We start from the raw sequence: 25,930 nt of genomic DNA on the forward strand, positions 1-25,930 counted from the left end.
TAAGAGAATCTTTCCAAGGCTAAGAGGATGGTGGTGGTGTTGGTAATGTGAGGCAAGAATTACTTTCCTGCATTTATCCACCATGCTAACTGAACCATAGAGTCCTCTCAGTGTCTCAGTGGCATAGGCTTTGGAAATCTCACAGCCAGAAAAGGACTGCTGCTTTCCTTGCTTTTCACTCTTTCATATACCTCCTAGTAAGGTGATAAATGTATGCAAGAGAGTCTGGCAATAGGGTAAGAGGGAGGGAGGCAAGGAACCACTTGGGTGAAATGTTAGTATTTATAAAATGTTGCTGAAAGTCTCCCCTGCATAGGTACTCCTGTTCTGGTCATCAGTTCCTAGAAGCCCTTTGTGGGACAGGTATTAGAAGGTGAATGAGAGTAGAGAAAGTCCAATAGTGTCTTAAAGTGAAGACTTAGGGGCCAAGGTATGGTTAAAACAAATATTGGTATGTCTTTCTACTTCATGTTTCAATGTGGCAGGTGACATCAGGGAACACAAAAGAAGGAATTCTATTGTAGAGGAAATCCTATCCCTCCAAATCTACCACCAGATTTATCTATCAGCTGTGTTTTATTTTTATCCTCCCAGATGAGGAAAGACAAACATGAACAGTGGTTTCGATACAGGAAATGATAATTAAATTTTTTGAAATTAGAGACGTGATAAGGAAAAGGATTGACACTACAGAAAAAAAAAGGTGTCTTGTACAAATCTGACCTACCAGTAAGGTCTATGAAGCATTCAGCTTACTTTCCCAATCCCTTAAAATTTCCTTTCCTCTTACGATCATTAATTTTAGGCCAAAGTAGTTATGAATGGCAGTATATTGTCTCTGAAGAGATTGGGCACTTGTCTATTTGCAACTCTGTTCAATTCATTTCTGTCTTCTGGGTGCCCATGGTCTCAAGATTAGAACAACTTGGAAGCAAAGTATGAGCATCTTAGAAGCAAATCAGAGCTCCTCATGTGAGGGTGTTTGTCTGCCTTGCTTGGTGATGTCTGCTATCACTCTGGGAGGTTTGCCCTGTTTGTGGCCAGACCTTAGCTTTCATTTTCTAGTTGAATGAAGATGGTTAGGTGAGAGCCAGCGAGGGGTGGGGGCAAATGAGTGCATGTGGCCAGGATGCATTATGTAATTATAATAATATTGACAAATAGTCTAATACACCTTTTCAGTTACTTTGTTCTGGAAAATAAGTGAAATGTTTATTAATCTACATTGCTACTTGAATCTTCATAACAACTCTTTAAGGTAGGAACTCTTGTTGTGACCACTGAACAGATCTGCAAAGAGCCTAGCACTTTTAAGCAATGTCCCCCTAAATAAAGACCAATACATTCCCAGTGAAAGTCCACAGCCAGAGAAGGAGCCCTGGTCCCTCCAAAGTGCAGTGGTGTAAGGCTCCACTTATAACCACACAGAGTCAGACCCACACATGGTGCTGGTAAATAAATGAAAGTGGAGGAACTGTGGGGCACAGGTATCCGCTTCAGGAAATGGTGCTGATTTGTTTGAATATTAGTACAAAATAGTCCTGGAAAGTAGCATTTTGTACCATCTTTTCCTTGTTTCTACTAAGTTTCTCCTGGAAAAGCATTGCCCATTTCCTTGAGAGGGTGAGAATTTACAGTTCCTTGGATCCTCCCTGGTCAGACCCAAATGGCAGAGAAGGCGGGAAGGAGTTGCCATTCTGGCAGCTGGACTTAGTTTTTACTTATTATATTTCACGTCTTGCTCCTTCTTTTTAAAAAATTGAAACATAGTGATTTACAATGTTGTGTTAGTTTCAGGTGTGTGTGTGTGTGTGTGTGCACGCGCACGTGCATGCATGTGTTTGCCAAGTCACTTCAGTCACATCTGACTTTTTTCGACCCTATGGACTGTAGCCTGCCAATCTCCTCTGTCCGTAGGATTCTCCAGGCAAGAATACTGGAGTGGTTTGCTGTGTCCTTCTCCAGGGAATCTTCCCAACCCAGGGATCGAACTTGCATCTCCTGAAGCTCCTGCATTGCAGGTGGATTCTTTACAGCCGAGCAACTGGAAGTCCATACACACACACGTGTGTGTGTGTGTGTGCACTTTTTCAGATTCTTTTCTGTTATAGGTTATTACAAGATACTGAATACAGTTCCCAGTGCTATGCAGTAGGTCCCTGTTGTTCATCTGGTTTATATATAGCAGTATGTATCTGTCAATCACCAACTCCTATTCTATCCCTCCCCTACCTTTCCCCTTTGGTAACCATAAGTTTGTTTTCTATGTTTGTGAATCCATTTCTATTTTGTAAATAAGCTCATTTGTATCTTTTTAAAAGTCATATTCCACATATGAGTGATATCATATGATATTTGGTTTTCTTTGTCTGACTTACTTCACTCAGCATGACAATTTCTAGGTCCATCCCTGTTGCTATAAATGGCATTATTTTGCTCTTTTTATGGCTGAGTAACTATATATATATATATATATATATATATACACCACATTTTCTTTATCGACTCCACTGTCAATGGACATTTAGGTTGCCTCCATGTCTTGGCTATTATAAATAGTGCTATTATGTACATTGGGATGCATATATCTTTTTGACTGAGTTTTTGTTTCTTCTGGATATATGTCCAGGGGTGGGATTGCTGGATCACATGGTCACTCTATTTTTAGTTTCTTAAGGACCCTCCATACTGTTCTCTATAGTGGCTGCACCAATCTCATTCTCACCGTTCCCAATGTAAGAAGGTTCCCTTTTTTTATACCCTCTTCCATTTCCTTCTTAATGGAAAAAAGTTGTCACCTTTTTTTTCCAGATTTTGGATGATATTTCTCTTTAGATTCTGAACTTGTATGCGTCCCTCAGGCTTTGGCATGAGCCTGTGTGTGTATGTGTGTGTGTGTGTGTGTAATTATTATGAAAATGTGGAAGAACTTTTATAAACTAAACCATGACATAAATTAATGCCTTTCATCCCCATATGGGTGTATCAGAGTGTGTGTGTCTGAGTAACTAAAATGCACTCCTCTAATAACTTAACCAGTTTGTCTTGGCTGGGATAAAGAGGGGCTGAGACCAGCGTGGGGCCCCAGGGCACGAAGGAGGAAGGAGAGCATTCAGGGGCGGAAAGGGTGTGAGGATGAACAGGCAGTGGTTGGACTGCTTGAATGTCTGCAGCAGAGCAAGATGCATTGTCTGTGGCTGCTCATTCCCAGCCTTTCCCCTTCCCCTCAGGCTGCTTAGAGTTGGGAACACAGTTTACCAAGCTGAGGTGGTGACAGTCCATAACATGAATTATCCACATGGTGTCTATGATTGTCTCACTCAGTCCTGCATGTGAGCTCTCAGAGGCCCAAGAGGAGAACAGGAAGGACTCTCAACCATAAGCCCGTGGAGGCGCCTCACTTTAGAGATGAGGAGGTCTAGGGAAAAGTTAAAGAGCAGGGCCAGCATTACATAGCTAGTCAGAGTCACATTTCAAGGTCCTTAAGTTCTGATGCATAACCTTGAAATCTAGTGGGCAGAATTACCATAAGAGGTCCAGGGTCTTGTACTTTTTCCGTAACAGGTATTGGTGTGCACAGCACTCACTCCTCAATGAGAATATGTAGTATGCTATTTAAGCCACATATAGTAACTAAGGGGCTTCCCTGTTGGCTCAGACAGTAAAGAATCCGTGTGCAATGCAGGAGACCTGTATTCTATCCCTGGGTTGGGAAGATAGAAGAGACTAGCTACCCACTCCAGTTTTCTTGCCTGAAGAATTCCATGGACAGAGGAGCCTGGCAGGCTGCAGTCCATGGGGTTGCAAAGAATCAGAAATGACAGAGTGACTAGTAACTAAACTCATTACAAGGCATTCCATACAGATAATTTGGGGCTAGAAGTCTTTGGAATCAAAAACGTAACTCTGAGAAAATATGTTCAAAGGCTTTTGCTTTGCATTAAAATTTAAGTGCTGTCTAGTTAAATCTATATTCTCCTTCTTTGATAATATATCTTGAAGGTATAGTGGAGGAGAACTCTGGCCAGTTGTCTTGAGCATGGAGGAGACTTTCTGGCAGGGTTGAGGATTTGCATTTTTACACTTCTTCTTCCTCTTATAAATAACCAAGTTGACTGAAAGGAGACTAAATATTTTTGGGTTTGGAGAAATCTTATCTAGACTTGAGGCACAGACTTCTAGAGGTTGAGAGATTGCTAAGAAGCCCACTGTTATCATGACCACACTCATATCCACTCTGAGTGCCCTGGGGCCTCACTGCCTGCCAGCCCTGTGTCACTGACACATGCTACTTTTGCCAGCCCTTCTTCCTGGAATCTTACTTCTTTCTTTCAGCTCTAATTCCTTTCTGTACTGCTGGAGGAGATCCCAAGAGGACTTGGGCTAGACTGACCATAGGATGAGAGCTATTTGATATTTGCTCAGGGGCAAGAATATGGATAGAAAATAACTACTGATTGGGAAGCTTTTTGGTCCTTGGATTAGTATTTCATGAATTGTGCTCCAAGTAATTCAGTACTCCAGATGACAAAAAGTATTCTGTCCCAAACGAGTTCCATGTCCAAACAAGTATGGGGACAAAGGATTAAAGAACATTGTTGTAGGACTTTTTAGAACTTTTAATGTAACAGTTCTCAGGTACAATGTGAATCTTCAGAAGGTTGGTAGGGCACATTTTTCTCAAGCACATTTAACCCCTGATACTACTTTTTTTTTTGCAAAGTATCACCCAGGACCGGAGTTTATAAATACAATTTGGGAAAGGCTACTCAGCATAGACACTCAAAACTTTCGGCAAGTTACAGTCTTTCAAAGTTTGATATCTGACAGATTGATGTAGGTATTTTTCAGAGAACAGAAATGTATTCTCTTACAATCTTCATTGATGTGAAGGTTGATATTGCTGTTGGAGAACTGAGAGCATAATGGAGTATGAACTTCAGTGATGATTATTACTAAAACTGGATATATAAACGTGAAAGGGAAGGCATCTTGAGAAGTGAACATATTTCACTTCCCCAGGTTTATTCAAATACTAGGCACCCTGGATTTTTTAAAAATAGATCTGTTTTCAAACTTCTTTTTAACTTTATATTGACATAATAATGATGTACAAATGAATAAAATTATACAAAATACATTTTTATAAAGGACTAATGTTGATTTTTTTTTACTGGAAGTAATAGAAATGATAAACAAGGGACTACTTTTATTTTAGATGTGAAAGTAGACAGTATATCTGAGGACAATTCTAAACATGCCTTGGTTGATGTCAGCATGACTGACTAGACTGGAAGAAACTAGAACTTGGATTTAAAAACTGTCCTGCACAGCAAAAGAGACACAGATGTATAGAACAGTCTTTTGGACTCTGTGGGAGAGGGAGACGGTGGGATGATTTGGGAGAATGGCATTGAAACATGTATAATATCATATAAGAAATGAATCACCAGTCCAGGTTCAATGCAGGATACAGGATGCTTGGGGCTCGTGCACTGGGATGACCCAGAGGGATAGTACAGGGAGGGAGGTGGGAGGGGGGGATCAGGATGGGGAGCCTGTGTACACCCGTGGCGGATTCATGTTGATGTATGGCAAAACCAATACAATATTGTAAAGTAATTAGCCTCCGATTAAAGTAAATAAATTTAAATTAAAAAAAATAAAAACTATCCTGCAAATTAAGTAGTCACTAAAAAGGCACACTGAGCTGCCCATTACAGAAACCAATGGATATGATGCTGGATACCCTGGTGATTGTGTTCTGCCCATAAAACCATGTAAAGTAGTTCTCTCTCGGGTATTGCATAGAGTTCAGGGTGGATCATATGGAATATCATCTGGCAAAAGAAAGGCAGAGGGATTCTTCTGGGGGCTCCTGCTCTACTCAGCTGCCTACTGATATACAAAGGGCTTAGGTATGAGGAATAAAGCAAGTCCTGGAAACTAGGATCGAATCTAGGACACAAGGCGGGGGGCCAGCCTGCAAACACAGCTAAGGTGACTCTGAAGCCTAGGGTCGGTTGGTCCAGACCTGTTGACATGCTGTTTCAGGTCCTGGAGATGAGAATTGGTCTGATCCTGATAATGTTTAGGGGTGAAAAAGGAAAGTCTTCCATGGGAAGAGGAGAAAAGGAGGGACTAGACAGAAGTTAGGACACTCAGAGATCCTAAGCCTTTTCTTTTGTAACAACAGTGATGCCACTGGCTGTTTCGTCCAAGTCCATATTGGATGTAATGAACTCTTCTCTGAAATATCTCTCTTGGTGTTCTTGGGGAGACTGGGGGAAACGAGGGTGGAGCATATTCCCTGTAGAGCCTGTGACATTTGGAATTTCATGATAGTTCAGTTGGACGTCTCTTTTGTCTCAGTGGTTGTTAGTTCCTTGAGAGCATGGGTCATAAAATCAGAAGCAACATGTACAACTGTCACTTACTGAACTCTTTCAATATGCCAAATGCTTTAAACAAAAAAAGAGGAGTGTTATTATCTCTACTTTACAGACAGCAGAACTGATCTTCTAGAACGTCAGGTAGCTGTTCAAGTCCTCAGAGAATTGCATGTGCTTTCATTTAAGACCGATGGCTCTCAACCTGGGAAGTTTTAAAAAATATTGAGTCATGTACCCTATCCTCAGCTATTCATTTCACTGGGGCTGGCATTTGGACATCTGTATTTTTCAACGCCGTGAGGTGATTTTAATGTGCAACCAGGGCTCAGAATCTTGGCCTTCTCTCATGTCGCCTTGTCGTATTGTTATCCCTGGTGTCCAGTGCAACACTCACCCAAGACAAAGGTTAGAGACATGTTTATTGATTAGTTCAGAAGGTGTTTGTGGCAAAAGGGAAGAGCAGGGGCTGAATGCCACTAGAAGTTGTAAACTGTTCCCCTTAGAGGCTGGAAATGAACACTGTTTCCAGAAGGCAGAGGCTGGTTATTCATTCTATGCTTAGAGATATTTTGCAACCCTTCCATTGCAGGTGGTGTTGTCCTCAACCCAGCCTATTATGGCATGCCTGGCCACACCAACATCATGGTCCATGAGGTGGGGCATGTCCTGGGACTCTACCATGTCTTCAAAGGGGTCAGTGAGAGAGAATCCTGTGATGACCCCTGCAGGGAGACTGTGCCATCCATGGAGACAGGAGACCTCTGCGCTGACACTGCCCCCACTCCCAAGAGTAAGCTGTGCCAGAACCCAGAGCCTGCCAATGACACCTGTGGCTTCACCCACTTCCCAGGGGCTCCATTCAACAACTACATGAGTTATACAGGTATCACCACTGTCCTGATGGATTTCTTTTCTGTTAAGATTACATGGAGGCCTTTGCTGGCTGGGAGGGCGGAGGTATGAGAATTAGAGAGTATCATCAAGAGTCACTCATGCCAGAGAATTGAAGTGTATTTATCATGGCATTTATTTTCATGTTCTTGAAGAACTTACAGAAATATTGAAGTTTGGATTAGTCTCATTGACTACATTCTCCTCCACTAAAAACTAAAAGAAAAACACACCTCTGACACAGATAGTTAAAGAGAGAGACAAAGTCAAACACTCTCTTGAGAGCCCCTTGACCTCTAGAACTTGGTTATCCTGCTTCTTTGCCACATTCTTAGGGATTTACTCTGAAGGAGAGTCCAAAAGTGATGGAGAAAGAGGTTTTTGGGTCAAGGTGGCTGTTTTTACTGGTTTTGAAGTTGATCAGAAAGATGGTTCTGGTTAATGTTAGGCTCAGAGTTCCTTTTTCTTTTATGTTATTTTTAGAAGTATCAGATTCTCCTCTTCCAACACTAGCCAAGGGCTGATTCTTAGTCTTCCTATAAAAAATGGTGCTGTCTCACTTAAAAATGGTAATTTCCTGGTCCTGGGGACAACTTTAGTGTCTGGTTTTGTTGTCTTGGATTATGCTTCTTCTTTATCCTTCCACATCTTTCCTGTTTCTGTCAAAAAGCAATACTAGTCATCATCTCCTGATAATGGACTTACATTTATCCCTAAAATTGAGGAGTGATGTGATTCGATGACTTATCCTGGTGGTGAAGGAAAGAAGTAATTTTTCTGTAAGGTTCAGGGACTTGGTCATAAGTTCCAGAACCACCCCCTCCCCCCAAAAAGGTAAATGATAAGAAGCTGGCCGTGCCTTTGAAGGGAAGAGAGTGCTGAACTAGTCCTGTCCATGACCCATCAATATATTCCTATCTAAATCTAATCTAGGCACATGATTCAGGTACATAAAATTCATGAGGACCAGCCCTCCAGCAGTGTCCCTTTCCAGGGCAGAGGGACAAGGCAATGGGGTGCGGAGGGCAGAGCTCTTTAGACACCACCTTTGAAGTGGAGAGAGAAAACACCTAAGAAGTAAGGAGAGTGTTGTGTGTGCTTTCATGGAAAAAGACCTGGAAACTAAGATAACTCTCTTTCTAACTTTATGAAAAGTGTCCCTAATGGGGAATTTTGCAGCTCCAAAAGGAAGTTGGGGATCACCACTCCCAGGTGTGATGCCTCCTTGACGTTTTGGCCCTCTTTCCTCGAGCATCTCCACTGAATGCTCACTAACCTTGGCCAAAGTCCCCAGGCATAAAGCAGGTGTCTAACTCCACACACGGTCATGGATAAAGGGTCATACGCTGAAACACTGCCATCTTGTGGTTTCCTGGATAAACAGTGTCAGCTCAGAGCAACCTGTACCGCAGGGCTTGAGTCTCTCACTGGCCCAGCCCAAGGTAAACATCAAGCCCAATTTGCTTTAGAGATAAGCCACTGCTCTTCTCTGCCTTCTCTTTCCCATCTCCAGCCTAGATACTTTCTGGCAAAATCTATCCCCACTTTGGTGGACTTCTCAGGGTAAAGCCTCCATCTCTCTTGTTCCCTTTTTTTGTCTCCGCAGACGATGACTGCACTGACAACTTCACCCCCAACCAGGTGGCCCGAATGCACTGCTATCTGGACCTTGTATATCAGCAGTGGAGCCAGAGCCAGAAGCCCACCCCCATCCCCATCCCCCCCATGGTCATCGGGCAGACTCAAAAGTCCCTCACTATCCACTGGCTGCCTCCTATTAGTGGAGTTATGTATGACAGGTGAGAGGGCGCTGGCTGTGGGTGAGCTGGTATCTTTCTCCGTGGCGTTTCTTATGAATGAGGGAAAGAATGTGAAATTGGGGGAACCCCAGTTTGTAACAATAAGTGTGCACCATTGCTCAGGGCTGCGTCGGCCTCCCTGCTCCATCCTTATCTCCTGAGCAGGGTTCCTGGGGCTCTCACGTAAGCCAACACTGCATCATGTGTGCCTGCTCCTTGGCTAGGGGCATCTCCGATGTTTCCTTATGTCACATCTGGCATGGTCCCAGGAGCTGTGAAGAGGTTGACAAACGTGGTAACAATGATCTGGCAAAACTGGGACGGCACTTGCTTCCTGCCCAGGTCAGCTGTTATGCTTGGAGTAAGGATGGAGAACAGTAGTAAGGGGCTTACTACTTGCGCAGTAGTGTCTGGATGAAGGGAAGTGCACCGTCTTCCTCCAGGCAATTCTGGGGCTGGGTGGGTAACTGGCCTATTCAAGCCATGTATCAGGGGCTTAACTGGTTTGGGTGGGTGTTTCTAATGCCTCTTTTCTATCTTGTTATACCCTGTGCCTGCCTCAGTTATGGCTATTATATCTCGTGCAGTTGTCATTATCTGTTCATTTTCCTGTCTGTTCCACTGCTCAACTGGTAGTCCCAAGGGGGCAGAACTGCTTTCTGTTATCTTGGTCTCTTGGCCTGCCACAATAAACACCTAATTCATATTTAGTGAAGAGAATCATTCTAGCTAAAGTTGGTTTTTATTCATCCTCTGCATATTGCTGTAATGATTACCAGGAACATTTCTGTGGCAAAGAGAGATGGAAGGAAAAGGGTGATCTCTGACAATTGGTGGGAAGATGGGGGATGTCGTTTAATGGGGAAGGGTCGGAACCCCATCCACGACCTGCTGTCCATTTTCCCAAAACCTGCCACTGTCTTCTAAATAACCAGTGGTCGTGGTTTACTGGGGCCTTCTGTGTGAGAGGCATTCACTATGTGAGATGTTTTACCTGAAATTATTTTCTTTAATTCTTGCGGTGAGCCCAATCCCTGCTGTATCAGTGAGCAATCCAAGGCAGGGTAGAGGTGAACTGGGTACATCCCCGGGAATTTCAGAAGTGGAGGATGTGGAATAGATTGTTTCTTTGAATTTGGGGCTTTCTCATTGAGCAGGTGGATAGCCCCTCATCTGTGTGACACCTTTCTGGGTGTCAGATCCCTGCTGAGGAGATGAGTGTCCCTGAAGCATGTTCCCGTGTATTCCAGCTTTTCCGAAAACCTAGGAGAGAGGACAGGCAGAGACAGGGATGGGAAGAAGCAGGTGAATCATTTTGCAAAGTGGCTTTCCCAGCCTTCTGGGATCTTGGTACTTTGCTAGCCCAATATGCACTTACTGCATGATGGTACTTAAGACTCACAAGCCTATAAAGCAGTTTCGATTTTCATCAGCCCCCAAGCTCTCACAGACCCCTTTTGTGAGTTGACCTATATCTCTGTGATGTGTGGAAGAAACCTCTTCTTGCGAATGTGACCTTGGGTGGCTCTGGCTGAACAGTAGGCCCTCCCTGGGTATGTGCAAACCCACGTTTTTACATCAGTTTATGTAACACGTGTAAACAATTTAATCTTTCAATTCTCTCTCTGGTACAAACGTTACGATAAAGCAGACATCACTGCTGGCTGGCTGCGAGGCTGTTGGCAGCAAAGGCTGCAGTTGGCTTCCTTTTCTCAGCGAGGTGGGCCACAGCGCCGAGGCCTCACGACACGTGTGTCGGGGAGACTCACGTCACGTTCCCAGGGATTTGTGTCATGCTTGGAGTTGTGTTTACTCCTCTCCAGTAGGTATTTGGAATCCTTATGTCAGAGAGAGCCCAACCACGCACTCAGCGGCGGCCCCGGAAGAGCCAAGTGCATCAGGGAACTGTGGTTTGGAATTGTGTCCGCAGCGGCCGTGAGTGCTGACTGCAGTCACGGGTTGCAGTTAATGACACCTTTTCATTGCCAAAGTCCTGGACACTTGATGGTGTTTGGGAATTTGCTCAGAGAAATTAAGAAATTTCTGACTGTAGGCAGTTCATCTCTCTGAGCCTGAGTATCCTCACTCGTAAACAGGGATGAGAAATAATTTATGAAAAGCATCTCGTGGGACAATGCCAGGTATTAAGCACACAATAGTGTGCTTAATACACAGCAGCTGGTAGTGAGAGGGTAACAGGTAGGAAGGCCAGAGGTCCCCAAGCGGCAGGAGGAAATAGACAGCAAGTGTATTTCCTCCTCTACACAGAATTGAAAGAGGCTTCTTTTAATTCTGTGTTGAAGACACCTGGTTCTGCCTTGAGCTAATCGATGTGTTTTTCTTATGGAAATATTTTTCTTAAGCTATGTTAATGAAACTATGTTATCTGCTTTGGAACTGCCTGTCTTCAAAATGGTTCCACCTAAGACTAACTTTTTCACTTTTCTCAAACCTTGGGTCGATAATGGCTCAACAAACCAGTATTCATTGCAACTGTTTTATGGCCAGGGGATGACACACCTCCTGCCCTCCTATCTCAAAAATGCATATCGTGGAAGAGCAGCCTGGTGAAACTCCCTCAGGCTTAAGGTGTTTCTTTTATCTGATTGAGAAGACTCTTGAGAGTCCCTTGGACTGCAAGGAGATCCAACCAGTCCATTCTGAAGGAGATCAGCCCTGGGATTTCTTTGGAAGGAATGATGCTAAAGCTGAAACTCCAGGACTTTGGCCACCTCCTGCGAAGAGTTGACTCATTGGAAAAGACGCTGATGCTGGGAGGGATTGGGGGCAGGAGGAGAAGGGGATGACAGAGGATGAGATGGCTGGATGGCATCACTGACTCGATGGACGTGAGTCTGAGTGAACTCCGGGAGTTGGTGACGGACAGGGAGGCCTGGTGTGCTGCGATTCATGGGGTCGCAAAGAGTTGGACATGACTGAGCGACTGATGTGATCTGATCTTTATCTGATTAGAAGCTAACAGACAATGGCTCAGCCAGTAAAGAATCTGCCTGCAATGTAGGAGACCTGGGTTTGATCCCTGGGAAGATCCCCAGGAGGAGGGAAAGGCTACCCACTCCAATATTCTGGCCTGGAGAATTCCATGAACTGTGTAGTCCATGGGGTCACAAAGAGTTGGACACAACTGAGTGACTTTCACTTTAAACAAGCATAAAACACCTTGTTAAAAACTATCAAGCAGGCACTCTTTCTGTCCCCTTCTGATGTTTATGTCAGAAGCTTTTCCAATCTCTGTTATACTTTAATAGAACTTTGCTACAGAAAAGGGTCCAAGTAGTCGAGCCTGGTCTCTGACCCCAAATCAAAATCCTCTCTTCTGGAGGTCACGAATCCCAGCGTAACACACAGCTCACAGCAGCAACCTTTCAGTAGCACAATCATTACCCTTATTTGACAATACTGTTTTTCTACCATATTATTGGATTTTACTTTTCTCTTGCTGCTTCTTGAGAGACCTTGATTCGGTACCTCTGTTTGCAGATGGATCATTCACAGTGGGGTTTCCACAAACTATTACGTGTAAAATAAGCTACAAGGATATGCTGTACATCATGGGGAATACGGCCAATATCTCATAATCACTGTAAATGGAGTATACCCTTTAAAACTGAATCACTGTTTATATATCTAGAACTTATATAATATTATATAACAGCTGGCCTGGCGTGTTGCAATTCATGGGGTTGCAAAGAGTCGGACACGACTGAGTGACTGAACCGAACTGAGACTTCAATAAATTAAAAAAAATTCTAAGTATCAGAAACAGGCTTCATCAAGTGATTTACCCTTGCTATTTAGCTATTTACATTACTCTTCAAGATATGGTGCTTGAAGAGCTCTTCATAGTCTTATTAATAGTCTCAAGGATGCCCACAGAACAAGCTCTCACTGAGGGACCGCTTAGACCAGTCTCTGTCCTAACTGCTAGGCACAGAAAGAATAGAGCTCAGCCTGGAACCCCTCCAGGAGAAGGAATGGGAATGGGGATTGTCAATACCAAATATCAGTGTCCCAAGATGGGAGCTAGAAGATGTAGTAGGTGCCCAGAGGGGAGAGTGCTGGTCATCCAGAGGAGTCAGGCTAAGTACCATTGCAGGGGATACACTTGCATAGGTTTTGAGGGATGAATAGGAGCTTGCTAAATAAAGAAGCTTGGAAAGTCGACTTAGCAGGAGAGAGTACATCATGTTTCATGGAACTGTGTGATGGGTAGGATGTTTTTGTGAAGTGGTGATTTGTTATTGTGATGGGAACATAAAATTCATGAAGAAACTGAAGGAGGTAAGGCTAGAGCTCTTCTCTGAAGGATCTTGGGTCATGATCAGGAATTTAGGCATATCCCCATAGGTGTTGGAGAACCAAGAGGCATTATATTTCATATGACCCTTACATGTGTGATTAAAAAGTGGAGTGTTAAAACATAAGACCACATATAGCTAGTAAGTTTACTGTGAAAACTGCTGTTCGTTTTACTCAGGGGAATGCAAGGAGCCTCTGGCTGACTTATTGAGAATCAGCAAAAAAGCTGTTTTATGCTGAAAGATTCAGATTGTAATTATTTTGTGTTGACCATTGCTGGGATAGAAGTCCTCTTTCATCTCCACAGGCCTCCTTTATGACTTAGTTAAATTCTTCTGCTTCATAACCTTGAGATTTTCATGTCACTCTGAATTTTGCAAAGGTGAGGTCTATACAAGAAGGGAGTGAGTTGCGAAAGAGCTGTGTTCCCAGTTACCCCCCAGGGCCTCCATACCCACTGTCACTTCCCTGCCCCAAAAGTCATCTGAATTTTGTTGTCCCAGTCCATCTGACCTATTCTTCCCGTCTCCACCCCCCACGTTGTTTTCGCAGGGCCCCGGGCAGCGTGTGTGGCGCCTGCACTGAAGATGGCACGTTCCGTCAGTACGTGCACACGGCTTCCTCCCAGCGTGTGTGTGACTCCTCAGGTTACTGGACTCCAGAGGAGGCCGTGGGTAAAGGACCATGGCTTTTTCATTTACACCTTGGTGGCCACTGAGAATGGGGGTGGAGGTAAAGGGTGAAGTGGTGGCAGTGAGAATAAGGCAGTGTGCGTGCGTGTGTGTGTCTGTGTGTATGGTTTGCTGGAAACCTCCAGGGATCTGCAAGTGACTCTGGCTGGGATCTTTGTGCGGATGGCCCACCTGTGCTTAAGGTGGTGGTGGCTGTGCTGAGTCAGAGGACAGATGGGGGACCGGGGGAGGAGAACTCTGGGGACGACTTCAGGATGAGCTGGCTCCAGCACATCATGCTATTTGTGCCCGCCAGCCCATGGAACAGCCTTGCCACTGGATGACGTAAGCTGATCTCGTCCCTGCCTCTGTCAGGAAACACTTATGCACACTTACTGAGCCAGCCGGGGTGGGGGTGGGGTGGACTAGGTGTTCCAAACTCATCGTTCTCATCTATGCTATTTTATGAGTCTATTAACCTGTGGTGCTGGTTGTGCTTTGGATGTGATCTAAGCTAGGCTCTGGGAGGGGAAAATGTTTTTAGCTGTTGTCCCCTTTCCTGTCCCACCCCCCAACTTCTCAGTTACATATTCACTCACATACGTGTATCAGTGCTTTACAGCAAATTAGAGCGTGAATGCTATCCCAATTCAAGTCCCAAATATGCTGTTGACATGAGTTTCAGCATCTTCTGATGAATGGCTTGACTTTTTCCATCATGACTGTCCTGTTTGGTCCATCAAACCATCAGCGCTTACCTAGTCATCATCTTCTCTTGAGTAAAACAATTCAATCAGATGTGTTGGGCATGGTCCTATTTGAGTTAGTTTGCAATCTTGACTCTGATAAGAAAAAAAGGAGAACGTTGGTCTAAGAATCTACCATGTCCCCTTGGACTCCCAGTTACTCAAACAACAGGAGCCTGAAGGAGAAATCTGGAGGGAGACAATTGACCTGACTGATCATATAGGACTTTTTTCAAATGAGTTTTCAGGGAAGAATGGAAAGTGACTATAAAATTTACATTGGCACGGCACAGGACTCATTTAGAGACTGGCATTTCATAAAAGGCCATTCTTGTGGCAAACAGTTTGTCCTGCACTAGTGTTTTAATGCCTATTTGACTGTCTGGCCCTGTACTTTTTCCTTTTTAATTCTTGGAAAAATTTAAAGTTATCTGGTAGAGGTGAAAGGAATTAGAAGTTCTGGTTTCTAACTCTTGTATTGTGTCTCCAAGCAAACCAAATTAGCTTTTAGGGCCTCCACTCCATCTTTTCACATGAGATCATAATAAAAACTTTCTGACAGACAGTGCTACTGTTGAGGAGCTGGCTTCCAAGGGCCTGCAGTTTGCTAGTATTTGGGGATGACTATTGGAAAATACTGCTGGGAAATACTGGTATTCCTTTGTTTTGAACAGGTGAAGAATCAAGTCATATTTTAAATATATAAAATGAAAGGAATTGACTCCCAAGCAGAACACACACAAACACAGATATGATCAAAATGTATTTAATGATACTTATTGGACGTTTATTGATCACCAACTACATTATGAGTACTATAAAGATTAGAAAATTGAACCAGATATATTCCCTGCTTAAATATCATCTTCTTGGAGAGAACTTCCCTGGCTACATGATCTGAAATAGCCCCCAGTCTCACCCCATCATTCTCTAGTCCTTTTTCCTCCTTTATTTTTCTTCAGAGATGACATTACCACTTGAAATTACACCTCTTTATTTACTGTTGCACCTATCACCCTACAGTAAGATATATGTGGTCAGTATCTTTATCTTGTTCATTACTCAATCTCTGATACCTAGTTTAGTGCTAGATATAAAAGAGGTATACAGTCAATTTTTATTGAGTTAATGAATGAATGGATTCACAATATAGGGAAAAAACAATAGGGACTGAAAGATGTAACACACACACACACACACACACACACACACTTGAACTTATTTCCTCTGGGATATGGAACATTGTTTTCCAAATCCTGAAGGGATAAGTCATTCTATTTTTGCATATATAGTTTGCAAATATTCCTATGAAACATCGTACAGATCTTCTATACTAAGTAAGTGAAAGTGAAAGTCACTCAATCCTGTCTGACTTTTCAACTCCATGGACTATACAGTCCACAGAATTCTCCAGGCCAGAATACTGGTGTAGGTAGCCTTTCCCTTCTCCAGGGGATCTTCCCAACCCAGGGATCAAACCCATGTCTCATGCACTGTAGGCAGATTCTTTACCAGCTGAGCCACCAGGAACTACTAAGTAAGGCAGGGTTAAATAGGCCTTGTTTTATAAATGAGGACACGAAGGCTTAGAGAGACTGGCCATAGTCACATAGCTAATGCACAGCACCAAGCAGAGCCGAACTACGTTTTTTTTTTTAATTTAGCAGTTTTCTTTTAATTCCCTTTGTGGGATATAAAAGGAAACCACCTTGTATATAGATTATTTCCACAGAGATGACCTTAATATGTTAGCAATCTTTGATTTTTCACCATTACATTTTTGGCTACCTGGCTACTGAATCTCCTTTTTCTTCTACTAAAGAAAAGTGTTTCTATTTCCTGTGGGCAGTTTCCTGATCTCCTGCCTTACACATATCTGAACTAAAGGGGAAATTTCAGTGTATGGTTTTAAAGTTTGACTTACAGTCCTTTGGAAGGCTTTCTAAGGTATGATCTTAGGGAATCAAAGTTTTGTGAAGAGCAACAGTTAAACAGTGTAGCAACAGCCTGAAAAAAACATTGGCCTTATTAATAAAATAGGGCTTCAGAAGCATTGCTTTATCATAAATTATTAATAAACTAAGTACAAATAGTTCTTCTTGGCTCAAGAATTCTTTTTTTTAAATTTTAAAAATATTTTAAAGTTATTTATTTATTTATTTTTGGCTGTGCTGGGTCTTCACTGTTGCATGTGGGATTTCTCTAGTTGCAGCGAGCAGGGGCTACTCTTCATTGTGGTGCTCAGGCTTCTCATTGCGGTGGCTTCTGTTGTTGCAGAGCTTGGGTCTAGAGCGTGGGCTGAGGAGTTGTGGTGCATGGGTTTAGTTGTACCAAGCATATGGAATCTTCCCCACCCAGGGACTGAACCTGTGTCCCTGCATTGGCAGGCAGACTCTTAAGTCCTAGACCACCAGGGAAGTCCTGCTCAAGGATTCTTTAAGGCTTACCTTATCTCCATCAGCCTCATGTTTCCACTTAGGATTGGGGTCACTCCATTCTCAGTGCCATGCTGGGTTTCTCTTGTTAAAGGGCACCAGACAGAGGTGATTTGGAGCAGAGTGCTTTAGAATCATTAGAGCTTTATCTTCAGTAAGGGCTTCCTAGGTGGCTCAAGGGGTAAAGAATCCACCTGCCCAATAAAGGAGCTGCTGGAGATGCAGGTTTGATCCCTGGATCAGGAAGATACCCTGGAGGAGGAAATGGCAACCCACTCCAGTATTATTGCTAGGAAAATCCCCCAACCTACTAAGCTGACCAGTTCCTATAAGAATATGCTCCAAATTCTCTTCTTCTTCATTTTCTTTCCTGACTATTGATAGGGGTGACTCATTTTCAGATTTTTATTGGTGGTTCCTGATGCATCTGTCTTTTGGCTCGTCTCCCTCAGGGCCTCCGGACGTGGATCGGCCTTGTGAGCCGAGCCTGCAGGCCTGGAGTCCCGAGCTCCACCTGTACCACATGAACATGACGGTCCCCTGCCCCACGGAAGGCTGCAGCCTGGAGCTGCTCTTTCAGCACCCGGTCCAAGCTGACACTCTCACCCTATGGGTCACCTACCTCTCCATGGGCTCTTCCCCGGTGCTCTTTGACACGGAGATCTTGCTGGAACACCAGAAGTCTGTGCACCTGGGCCCCTTGGACACTTTCTGTGACACACCGCTCACTATCAAACTGCATGTTGATGGGAAGGTCATGGGGGTGAAAGTCTACACCTTTGATGAGCGGATGGAGATTGACGCAGCTCTCCTGACTTCTCAGCCCCACAGTCCCCTGTGTTCTGGCTGCAGGCCTGTGAAATACCAGGTCCTCCGTGAGCCCCCATTTGCCAGTGGCTTGCCTGTGGTGGTGACGCATCCTCTCCGGAAGTTCACAGACACGTGAGTTGGGCAGCAGGGCTTTCTAAACCGTGGGGCCTCCTGAGGCTTTGGAAGTGGGTTTTGCTTCCTTTTTCTTTGTTGTGTTTTTTTGTTTTTGTTTGTTTTACATTCCAACATGCCCTTATTTGGAGAAACATTCAGACCCTCGGAGGGGCTTTTATTCTAAAGTGGCATCTCTGAGATGAACAAAAATATTTCCCAGAAAAGGGAAAGTGGATGTCCTGATTGATGATGCCATCGTTATGATTATGGACAAAAGAGGTCCGTGAATGATATGTTGGTATCCCCTGGTGGCTCAGATGGTAAAGAATCCACCTGTAGTGCAGGAGACCTGGATTCCATCCCTGGGTGAGGAAGATCCTCTGGAGAAGGACATGGCAACCCACTTCAGTATTCTTGCCTAAAGAATCCCTTGGACAGAGGAGCCTTGCAACTCTTTGCAGGGTTGCAAAGAGTCAGATGCAACATGCATGTATGTTTCAGTTGGGCTGAAAGTAATTGCCAGAAATAAGTTGATCAGAGTCAGATACTCCTATCTGGTGACACCATCTGATTTTTGATCTTTGCCGCAACTTTTAAATAATCTGCCACAGCTCCTATATCATTCAAAGGTTATAGTCACCTCTTCCACAGCTAAGCAGAGAAGCCTAGGGTTCCTGAAACACTATACTTTCATGAATTTCATTTTTCACTCCTCCTTTATTTCCTCCCTCCCTCCTTCTCTCTTTCCTTCTCTTACAACCCTTCTCTTTCTTTTTCTTCTGTTCTTCCTACATTTAGTGTTCTTCAGTGCTCCTGGCACTGTGTGCTCAGTGGAGGGGACACAGACTAAGATAAGATCATTGGCTTAAAGAGTTCAAAAGTAGGAGGCTGGTGTCTCCAAAGGCAAATTTTCCTCACCTCATAATTTTTTCAGAGGCTGCCCTGAGGGCAGAACTCTGAGTAAAACAAAAGTTTTATCAGAGGTGCTGTATTGGTTAGTTTTTGCCACATGAGAAATCATCACAAAGCATAGTGGTTTAAAACAACAAACACATTTCTCATGGTTCTGTGTGTTGGCTGGGTGCACTCATCCGGACCAGCTTGACCAACGCTACATGGCCCCAGATGACCTCATGCACACATGAAGCTCAGCTAAGATGCTGGCCTGGCTGGGAGGATGAAGTTCTCTTTCCACATGTCTCCTTCACTGGGAGGCTTTGCCTGGGCTTGTCCTCATGGTGCTTCATCGTGCTCAGTCGCTTCAGTCATATCTGACTCTTTGCAACCCTATGAACTGTAGACCGCCAGGCTCCTCTGTCCATGGGATTCTCCAGGCAAGATGACTGGAGTGGGTTGCCATTTCCTCCTCCAGGGGATCTTCCCCATCCAGGGATGGAACCTGCATCTCTTATGTCTCCTGCATTGGTGGGCAGGTTCTTTACCACTCATGCCACCCAGGAAGTCCTCATGGTGGTAGAAGGCTTTCCAGAAGCAGGAAGGGCAAGTCCCCAAATTCTCATACTTTTCAGGCCTCTGCTTGTATCACTCATGATACCATTTCACTAGTCAAAACAGATCACAAAGAATTTCAGATTCTGGTGGTGACAAAATTGATTCTATCTCTTAATGAGAGAAACAGTAAAGTCACATCACAGAAGGGCATACATCTGGGATGGGAAGAATTTGTGGCCACTTTTCAGTCTGCCATAGTTACAAATGAGTCAAGAAAAGTGTTCACCTTGAATTTTACTGCAATTTTCTTTCCATACTTGCTCTCTGAATTAGAACTAGAGGATAGTGAAATGGTCAAAAAGTTCGTGCAAATGGGAGGATAGATCATGGGACAGGTCTGAAAAGAAAAAAAATGTTATTTAGGGGGACTTTCTTTAGTAAGCCAATTAAAATGTTATTTTTTATCTTTTTAAATAATTTTTTATTGTTATTTTTGTTACATTTAGTAAGTCAAGTTTTGTGTTCCCTCATCATGATTTTCAAAATATAAGCTATCTAGTGATATTTTTTAACTTCATGATTTTCAAAGCATGAGCTATTTAATGATATTTATTATCTAACTTGATATACACACATTCTCACACATACACTTACACACAAAAAACATTTAAGGATAATAATATTCTATTTTATAGATAAGAGAACTAAGGCTTAACTTTAATTTTGTTGAACAGAGCTAGTAAGTGGCAAACTCAAGAATAAAATCCAATTTTCTGACTAAATCTCATTTTGGTTCCTTAGTAACACATTACTTTTACAAACTCAGCTCATTGAAGATTGGGGCTACCTGCTGCTGAGTTTTCTCCCCAAGAAGCGTAAACATGTCCTGATGCTTCTTTCCAATCCTTTACCAGCTAGAGATCAGTGTAAGACTTTTATGCATGGCTGGATGAGAAGTCAGACAGAAACCTCCCTGTGAAAGGGGAGCCATCAGAATTGATTAGGATATAAAACTTGTTTTGCTTTTGAAATACCTGGCAGTCTTATGAAAAGAGTGCTTCCCTACAGAAAACTAATTTGGAAATTTAAAAGTCTTTAATATTTAGGTGTCTTTCCTATTAAAATAACTAAAAACCAGTACAGAGATGTTTAAAGGTGTTTTTGAAACCCCGTGACATTTCCTGTTTGCTGCTTGCAGCATCAAGCAGAAGAGTAGAAGCTTTGTGGTTGAGTTGAAGAGTGTGCTAAAGCAGAGAGGGCTTTGGCAGGACATCTGTGGGTACCTCTTGTGGGAGAACCAATAGCCCTTTGAGATCCTATTCTTCTAAGTCACTCCCATTCTAGCTTGACTCTAGTGGTACTTTTCCAATTAGGGTAAGCGTTAGATAAAAATTAAGTTGAAGGCATAATTCATCTTTGGAACCAGCAGCTCCCCTCCAACCCCCACACCACTGGCTCCCTTGCAAACGTTCAGTCTCTCACAGTCTCCACTTGATTAGTGCTCTTGGGCTCCAGAGAGTCCAATAAACTCCTTCCATCTCTGGTGTCAATTGATAAAACTCCATTCCTGGTTTATATGTATTTTGGAGCTGAGGAGTTATTTAATGCATTTCCAGTTGTGGAATTTCTTGCATCCCTAAAATAAGGATGGAAGATTTTCTCATCTCCTTCTAGGAGAAAGTTGCTTTTCCTCATAAGCATTCAGTCTCCTCAAGACAAGAATTCTCTTGAGAGACAAGAATTCTCTTGAGAGACAAGAAAACTATGATTCATGGACCCAAGAAGGGCCTTGCTGAGCCCAAACTCTGAAGCTTTCATCTTCAGCTTTACAATCATTTCAATGATACAGAGGAGTTTCCCAGGTGGGACTAGTGGTAAAGAACCTGCCTGCCAACGTAGGAGACATGAGACACAGGTTTGATCCCTGGATCAGGAAGATCCCCTGGAGGAGGGCACAGCAACCCACTCCAGTATTCTTGCCTGGAGAATTCCATGGAAAGAGGAGCCTGGCTGGCTATGGTCCATAGGCTCACAAAGAGGTGGACATGACTGAAGCAACTTAGCATGTACGCACACATGCAGTGATATAGAAGACTAGGTTTTCAAAGTTGGTGGGTTTGTGTGTGTGTGTTTATGTAACATGGTAAAGATATGCTCGAAATACCATCCTCCCGGATTGTGTAGGACTGTTAGTTGGTTCAGCGTTCACTAAACAACCACTTGTTGTACATTGACTATATAAAAGGTACTGGGAATACAGAGATGAATATGGTTTCAAATGCTCTGTCAGACTATATGCCCTGCTCTTTGTTTCAAACAACATGGCACATGTTTAACATTTATATTCCCTGTAATATTTATTTAAAATTCCTTCACACCATCTGAAAAAGACCCAGGGCCTGCTCCACTTCCTAGATGTATGGTTACAGCCCATTGGTTTCCACAGGGAGGTCATGCCTGGGCAGATGTATCGGTACCAAGTTCAAGCTGCAGCTGGAGCAGAACTGGGAGAAGCTTCACCTCCTCTGAGCCACATCCATGGAGCTCCTTACTGTGGAGATGGGAAGGTTGCAAGGTGAGGACATACTGGGTGCCTTGGGCTGGGTGTCAGAGGATGTCCCGCCTTGCTCGGACCATGAGGGTTCGCCTTGAGACTGGTTTGGGAAGTGAAAGGGGCAAGGCACTGTGTGATTCTGGTATTGAACAAAATCTGGGACCTGGTAGTGATCTTGAGGGGTCATTCACATCTCTACATAGTTAAAGATGGACCCACTTTCATTTAGTACCAAGATATTGAGGCTGATTCTGTGGGGATCTTCTTCAGGTTTCAGAGAACAAGTGCTGGGCAGTGATTCAGGGAAGGAATTCATGGTGGAGAAGGTTATTGCCAAATGATGCTAAAAGAGGATGTGAGGGTATCTTTTGGATCAGTTGCCTGTCTTATGACCCAAGGAAAGTCACTATAGCTTTATGAGCTTCAGTTGCTCATTTGATCCCTGGAAGACCTCATTGCAATGCAATTTACAACTATTCTATAAAAGCACCGAGGTAAAAATGGAACCACTCTTTTGATTTCTTAACATACTACCTTCCTTTTCCTGTTGCCCTTTAGTTAGTTATTTCAATCTCTCAGTCATGTCTGACTCTTTGCAACACCATGGACTGTAGCATACCAGGCTTCCCTGTCCATCACCAACTCCCTGAGCTTGCCTAGACTCATTTCCATAAAGTCAGTGATGCCATCCAACCATCTCACCCTCTGTCGTCCCCTTCTTCTCCTGCCTTCAGTCTTTCCCAGCATCAGGGTCTTTTTCCAATGAGTCAGTTCTTTGCATCAGGTGGTCAAAGTATTGGAGCTTCAGCTTTAGCATCAGTCCTTCCATAGACTATTCAGGACCGATTTCCTTTAGGATTGACTAGTTTGATCTCCTTGTAGTCCAAGAGACTCCCAAGAGACTTCTCCAACACCACAGTTCAAAAGCATCAATTCTTCAGTGCTCAGCTTTCTTTATGGTCTTTCTCTATGCCCTTTAGTGATATCAACTTAATTCCTTCTGATTTGCCAGGCACTTGCCAAAATTTTTCACTGAATATCCCCATGTCCCAGTGACCACCCTATATTAATCTATTCTAAATGCTTAGCTCACCTAATATGTTGTTTATATAAAGCTGCTGGGAGTAAAAGACTGGAAGCCCAGGTACTGTAATTTGTCTCAGAGTCTGTATCCTAATAAGATGGCTTGTTTTTAGCTTTCCAGATCAAGTGAAAATATCTTGTATCTTGAAGGCCTAATTGAAAGCAATCTATAGCCTTTCTTGGGGTTTTATCCCATTGTTTAGTAATTACTAAATATTGTTTGTCTTCTCAATCTTCTAAGATTCTTAAGCTTTAGTGTAAGTCTACTCCTTTTCATAGTAGTATAAACACCAAATGTTCCCAGACTTCAGAAATACATCCAAGAGACTGAGATCACTTTAATACCCAAACCTTGCTAGTTTGCTGAGGCCACCTTCTGCCTCAGTTTCAGCTTACCCTCCCCCCCCCCATCTCAATTAAATATCTCCCTGTGAAACCATTAGGTGACATTTCAGGGGCTCGCAAGAGCTCCAGTACCACAGTCCTTTACGTCTCAGCAAAGAAAAGAATTCAGCAATAGGCAAAGTGATAGATAAGAAGTGATTTATTAGATTAGGATGCTTGTAAGACTTATAAGCTGGCAAGGATTGGCAGGAGGCAGTAGTCGTGAAGGTTCTCAACCAGAGAACTTACTGGGCTACAGTTTTATAATCAAAGGAAAAGTGGGGAGGGGGAGAAGAACTTCTTTGTCTTTCTTGAGTAGATGCCATGCTTCCATCATCAGCTCTTCCTCCTGGTTGAGCAGGGGAGTTTTCTTATCCCTACTTGATCAAGCTTGGTCTGCAAATTATTGTTTTTTATGTGTGCAGAGAGAATGTTCTAGGGATAATTAGCTTACTGAGCTTACTGGGCAGGATGTGGGTCTCATGACAACACTTATTTGATCATTTGGGGGCAGTGTCTCGTGCTTCTGTTGCATGATTTTGTTGCTAAGCAAGCCAGCTTGGTTTTGTGGTTAAGTAAACCTGCAAGAAGATCCAACCAGTCCATTCTAAAGGAGATCGGTACTGGGTGTTCTTTGGAAGGAATGATGCTAAAGCTGAAACTCCAATACTTTGGCCACCTCATGCAAAGAGTTGACTCATTGGAAAAGACTCTGATGCTGGGAGGGATTGGGGGCAGGAGGAGAAGGGGATGACAGAGGACGAGATGACTGGATGGCATCACTGACTCGATGGACGTGAGTCAGTGAACTCTGGGATTTGGTGATGGACAGGGAGGCCTGGCGTGCTGCGATTCATGGGGTTGCAAAGAGTCAGACACGACTGAGCGACTGAACTGAACTGAAAACTGCTCAACTGAGTAATCAGTAACTTACAGGGGTCACCCATATTTTTCTATATACAATCCCCTAGTGGAATTAACTACTTAATCACCAACTTTGTCCCTATTTTGAGCTTCCCTGGTGGCTCAGACGGTAAAAGTGTCTGCCTGCAATGCAGAACACCTCGGTTTGATCCCTGGGTCAGGAAGATCTTCTGAAGAAGGAAATGGCAACCCACCCCAGTAGTCTTGCCTGGAAAATTCCATGGACCGAGGGGCCTGGAGGGCTACAGTCCATGGGGTTGCAAAGAGTTGGATGCGACTGAGTGACTTCACTTTCACTTTTGTCCCTATCACCTAGGGATGACTCAACGTGTGCACAGAACAAATCTGGTTGTTGTTGATGTTTTCCATGGCTACCTCATTTTAAACCTGCCGCCCACTAATTAAGGTGTCTGCAGGACTAGGTGACCATTACTACCCAGAGAGAGCCCTGCTTGAACAAAACATTTGATCTTATGTTGTAGCATCTCCTACAGCAGTCCTCCAATTAAGATTCTCATGTCCCAGGATGCCACATCTGTCTGGGGTTCTGGGGCAGAACAAGATAAGGGCCATCTTCCTAATCTGACATTGTACATTCTAGCCTGAGCCTTGAAACAGCTTCATCTGTAGTGACACCTGCTTGGCTACTGGGCTTCACAAAGCTCCTTATCAAAATGTTCCTTTAAACTCTGCCTATACCACCTCTCTATAGAGTGTCATACTTTGTTCTTGTGACTTTGGAAGGCCCTGCCTGCCAATGCAGGAGACATGGTTCATGGGTTCATGGGAGATCATGGGTTCCCTGATCCAGGAAGATCCCATATGCCTCAGGGCAACTAAGCCCATGTACCACAACTATTGAGCCTGTGCTTCAGATCCTGGGACCTGCAGCTATGGAAGCCCTCGCACCCTAGACCCTGTGCTCTACAATGAGAAAAGCCACTGCAATGAGAAACCCACACACCACACTGAGAGAGTAGCCCTTGCTCCCTAAAACTAGAGAAAAGCCGGCACAGCAACCAAAACTAACTAAATACTTTTTAAAATGATGTTAACTACAAGAGAAAAATCATTTTATGTATACAAGTGTGTGTGTTTGTATATCAGAATGTATACTTTTACCTTGTAGGAACCTGGGAGAAGAGTGTGATGATGGAGACCTTTTGAATGGAGACGGCTGCTCAAGGGCATGTGAGTTAGAGGAAGGTTTCAACTGTGTAGGTGAGTTTAGGAGCACCTGCCCAGGCTTATATCCTATGTTTGGAGGTGTCTCCAATTCTTACTCTTGTGATCCCTTGATATCTGGCAATGTGTAATTTAGTGGTAATAATGATAACATTTGCTGTGTCTGTTAT

General features: G+C 43.6%; 1 protein-coding gene and 1 long non-coding RNA gene across 2 annotated transcripts in view; one reads left to right on the forward strand and one right to left on the reverse strand.

Annotated features, from left to right (window-relative positions):
* PAPPA2 (pappalysin 2) overlaps positions 1–25,930 on the forward strand; it is a 326,093-nt gene that overhangs the window by 138,537 nt on the left and 161,626 nt on the right. The window contains exons 5-10 of the mRNA XM_070768487.1: positions 6,982–7,275; positions 8,890–9,082; positions 13,955–14,076; positions 17,707–18,196; positions 22,077–22,205; positions 25,705–25,796. Of these exons, the coding sequence (XP_070624588.1) occupies positions 6,982–7,275; positions 8,890–9,082; positions 13,955–14,076; positions 17,707–18,196; positions 22,077–22,205; positions 25,705–25,796 (1,320 nt within the window). The remainder of the gene's footprint in view (positions 1–6,981; positions 7,276–8,889; positions 9,083–13,954; positions 14,077–17,706; positions 18,197–22,076; positions 22,206–25,704; positions 25,797–25,930) is intronic.
* On the reverse strand, positions 9,381–18,014 carry LOC139176421 (uncharacterized). Its single transcript, XR_011560889.1, has 3 exons — positions 17,877–18,014; positions 14,832–14,915; positions 9,381–10,345 (listed from the first exon to the last, which is right to left on the reverse strand). It is a non-coding gene; the product is annotated as an uncharacterized lncRNA (long non-coding RNA).

This window comes from Bos indicus, chromosome 16, assembly GCF_029378745.1.
Source record: "Bos indicus isolate NIAB-ARS_2022 breed Sahiwal x Tharparkar chromosome 16, NIAB-ARS_B.indTharparkar_mat_pri_1.0, whole genome shotgun sequence".
NCBI lineage: Eukaryota > Metazoa > Chordata > Mammalia > Artiodactyla > Bovidae > Bos > Bos indicus.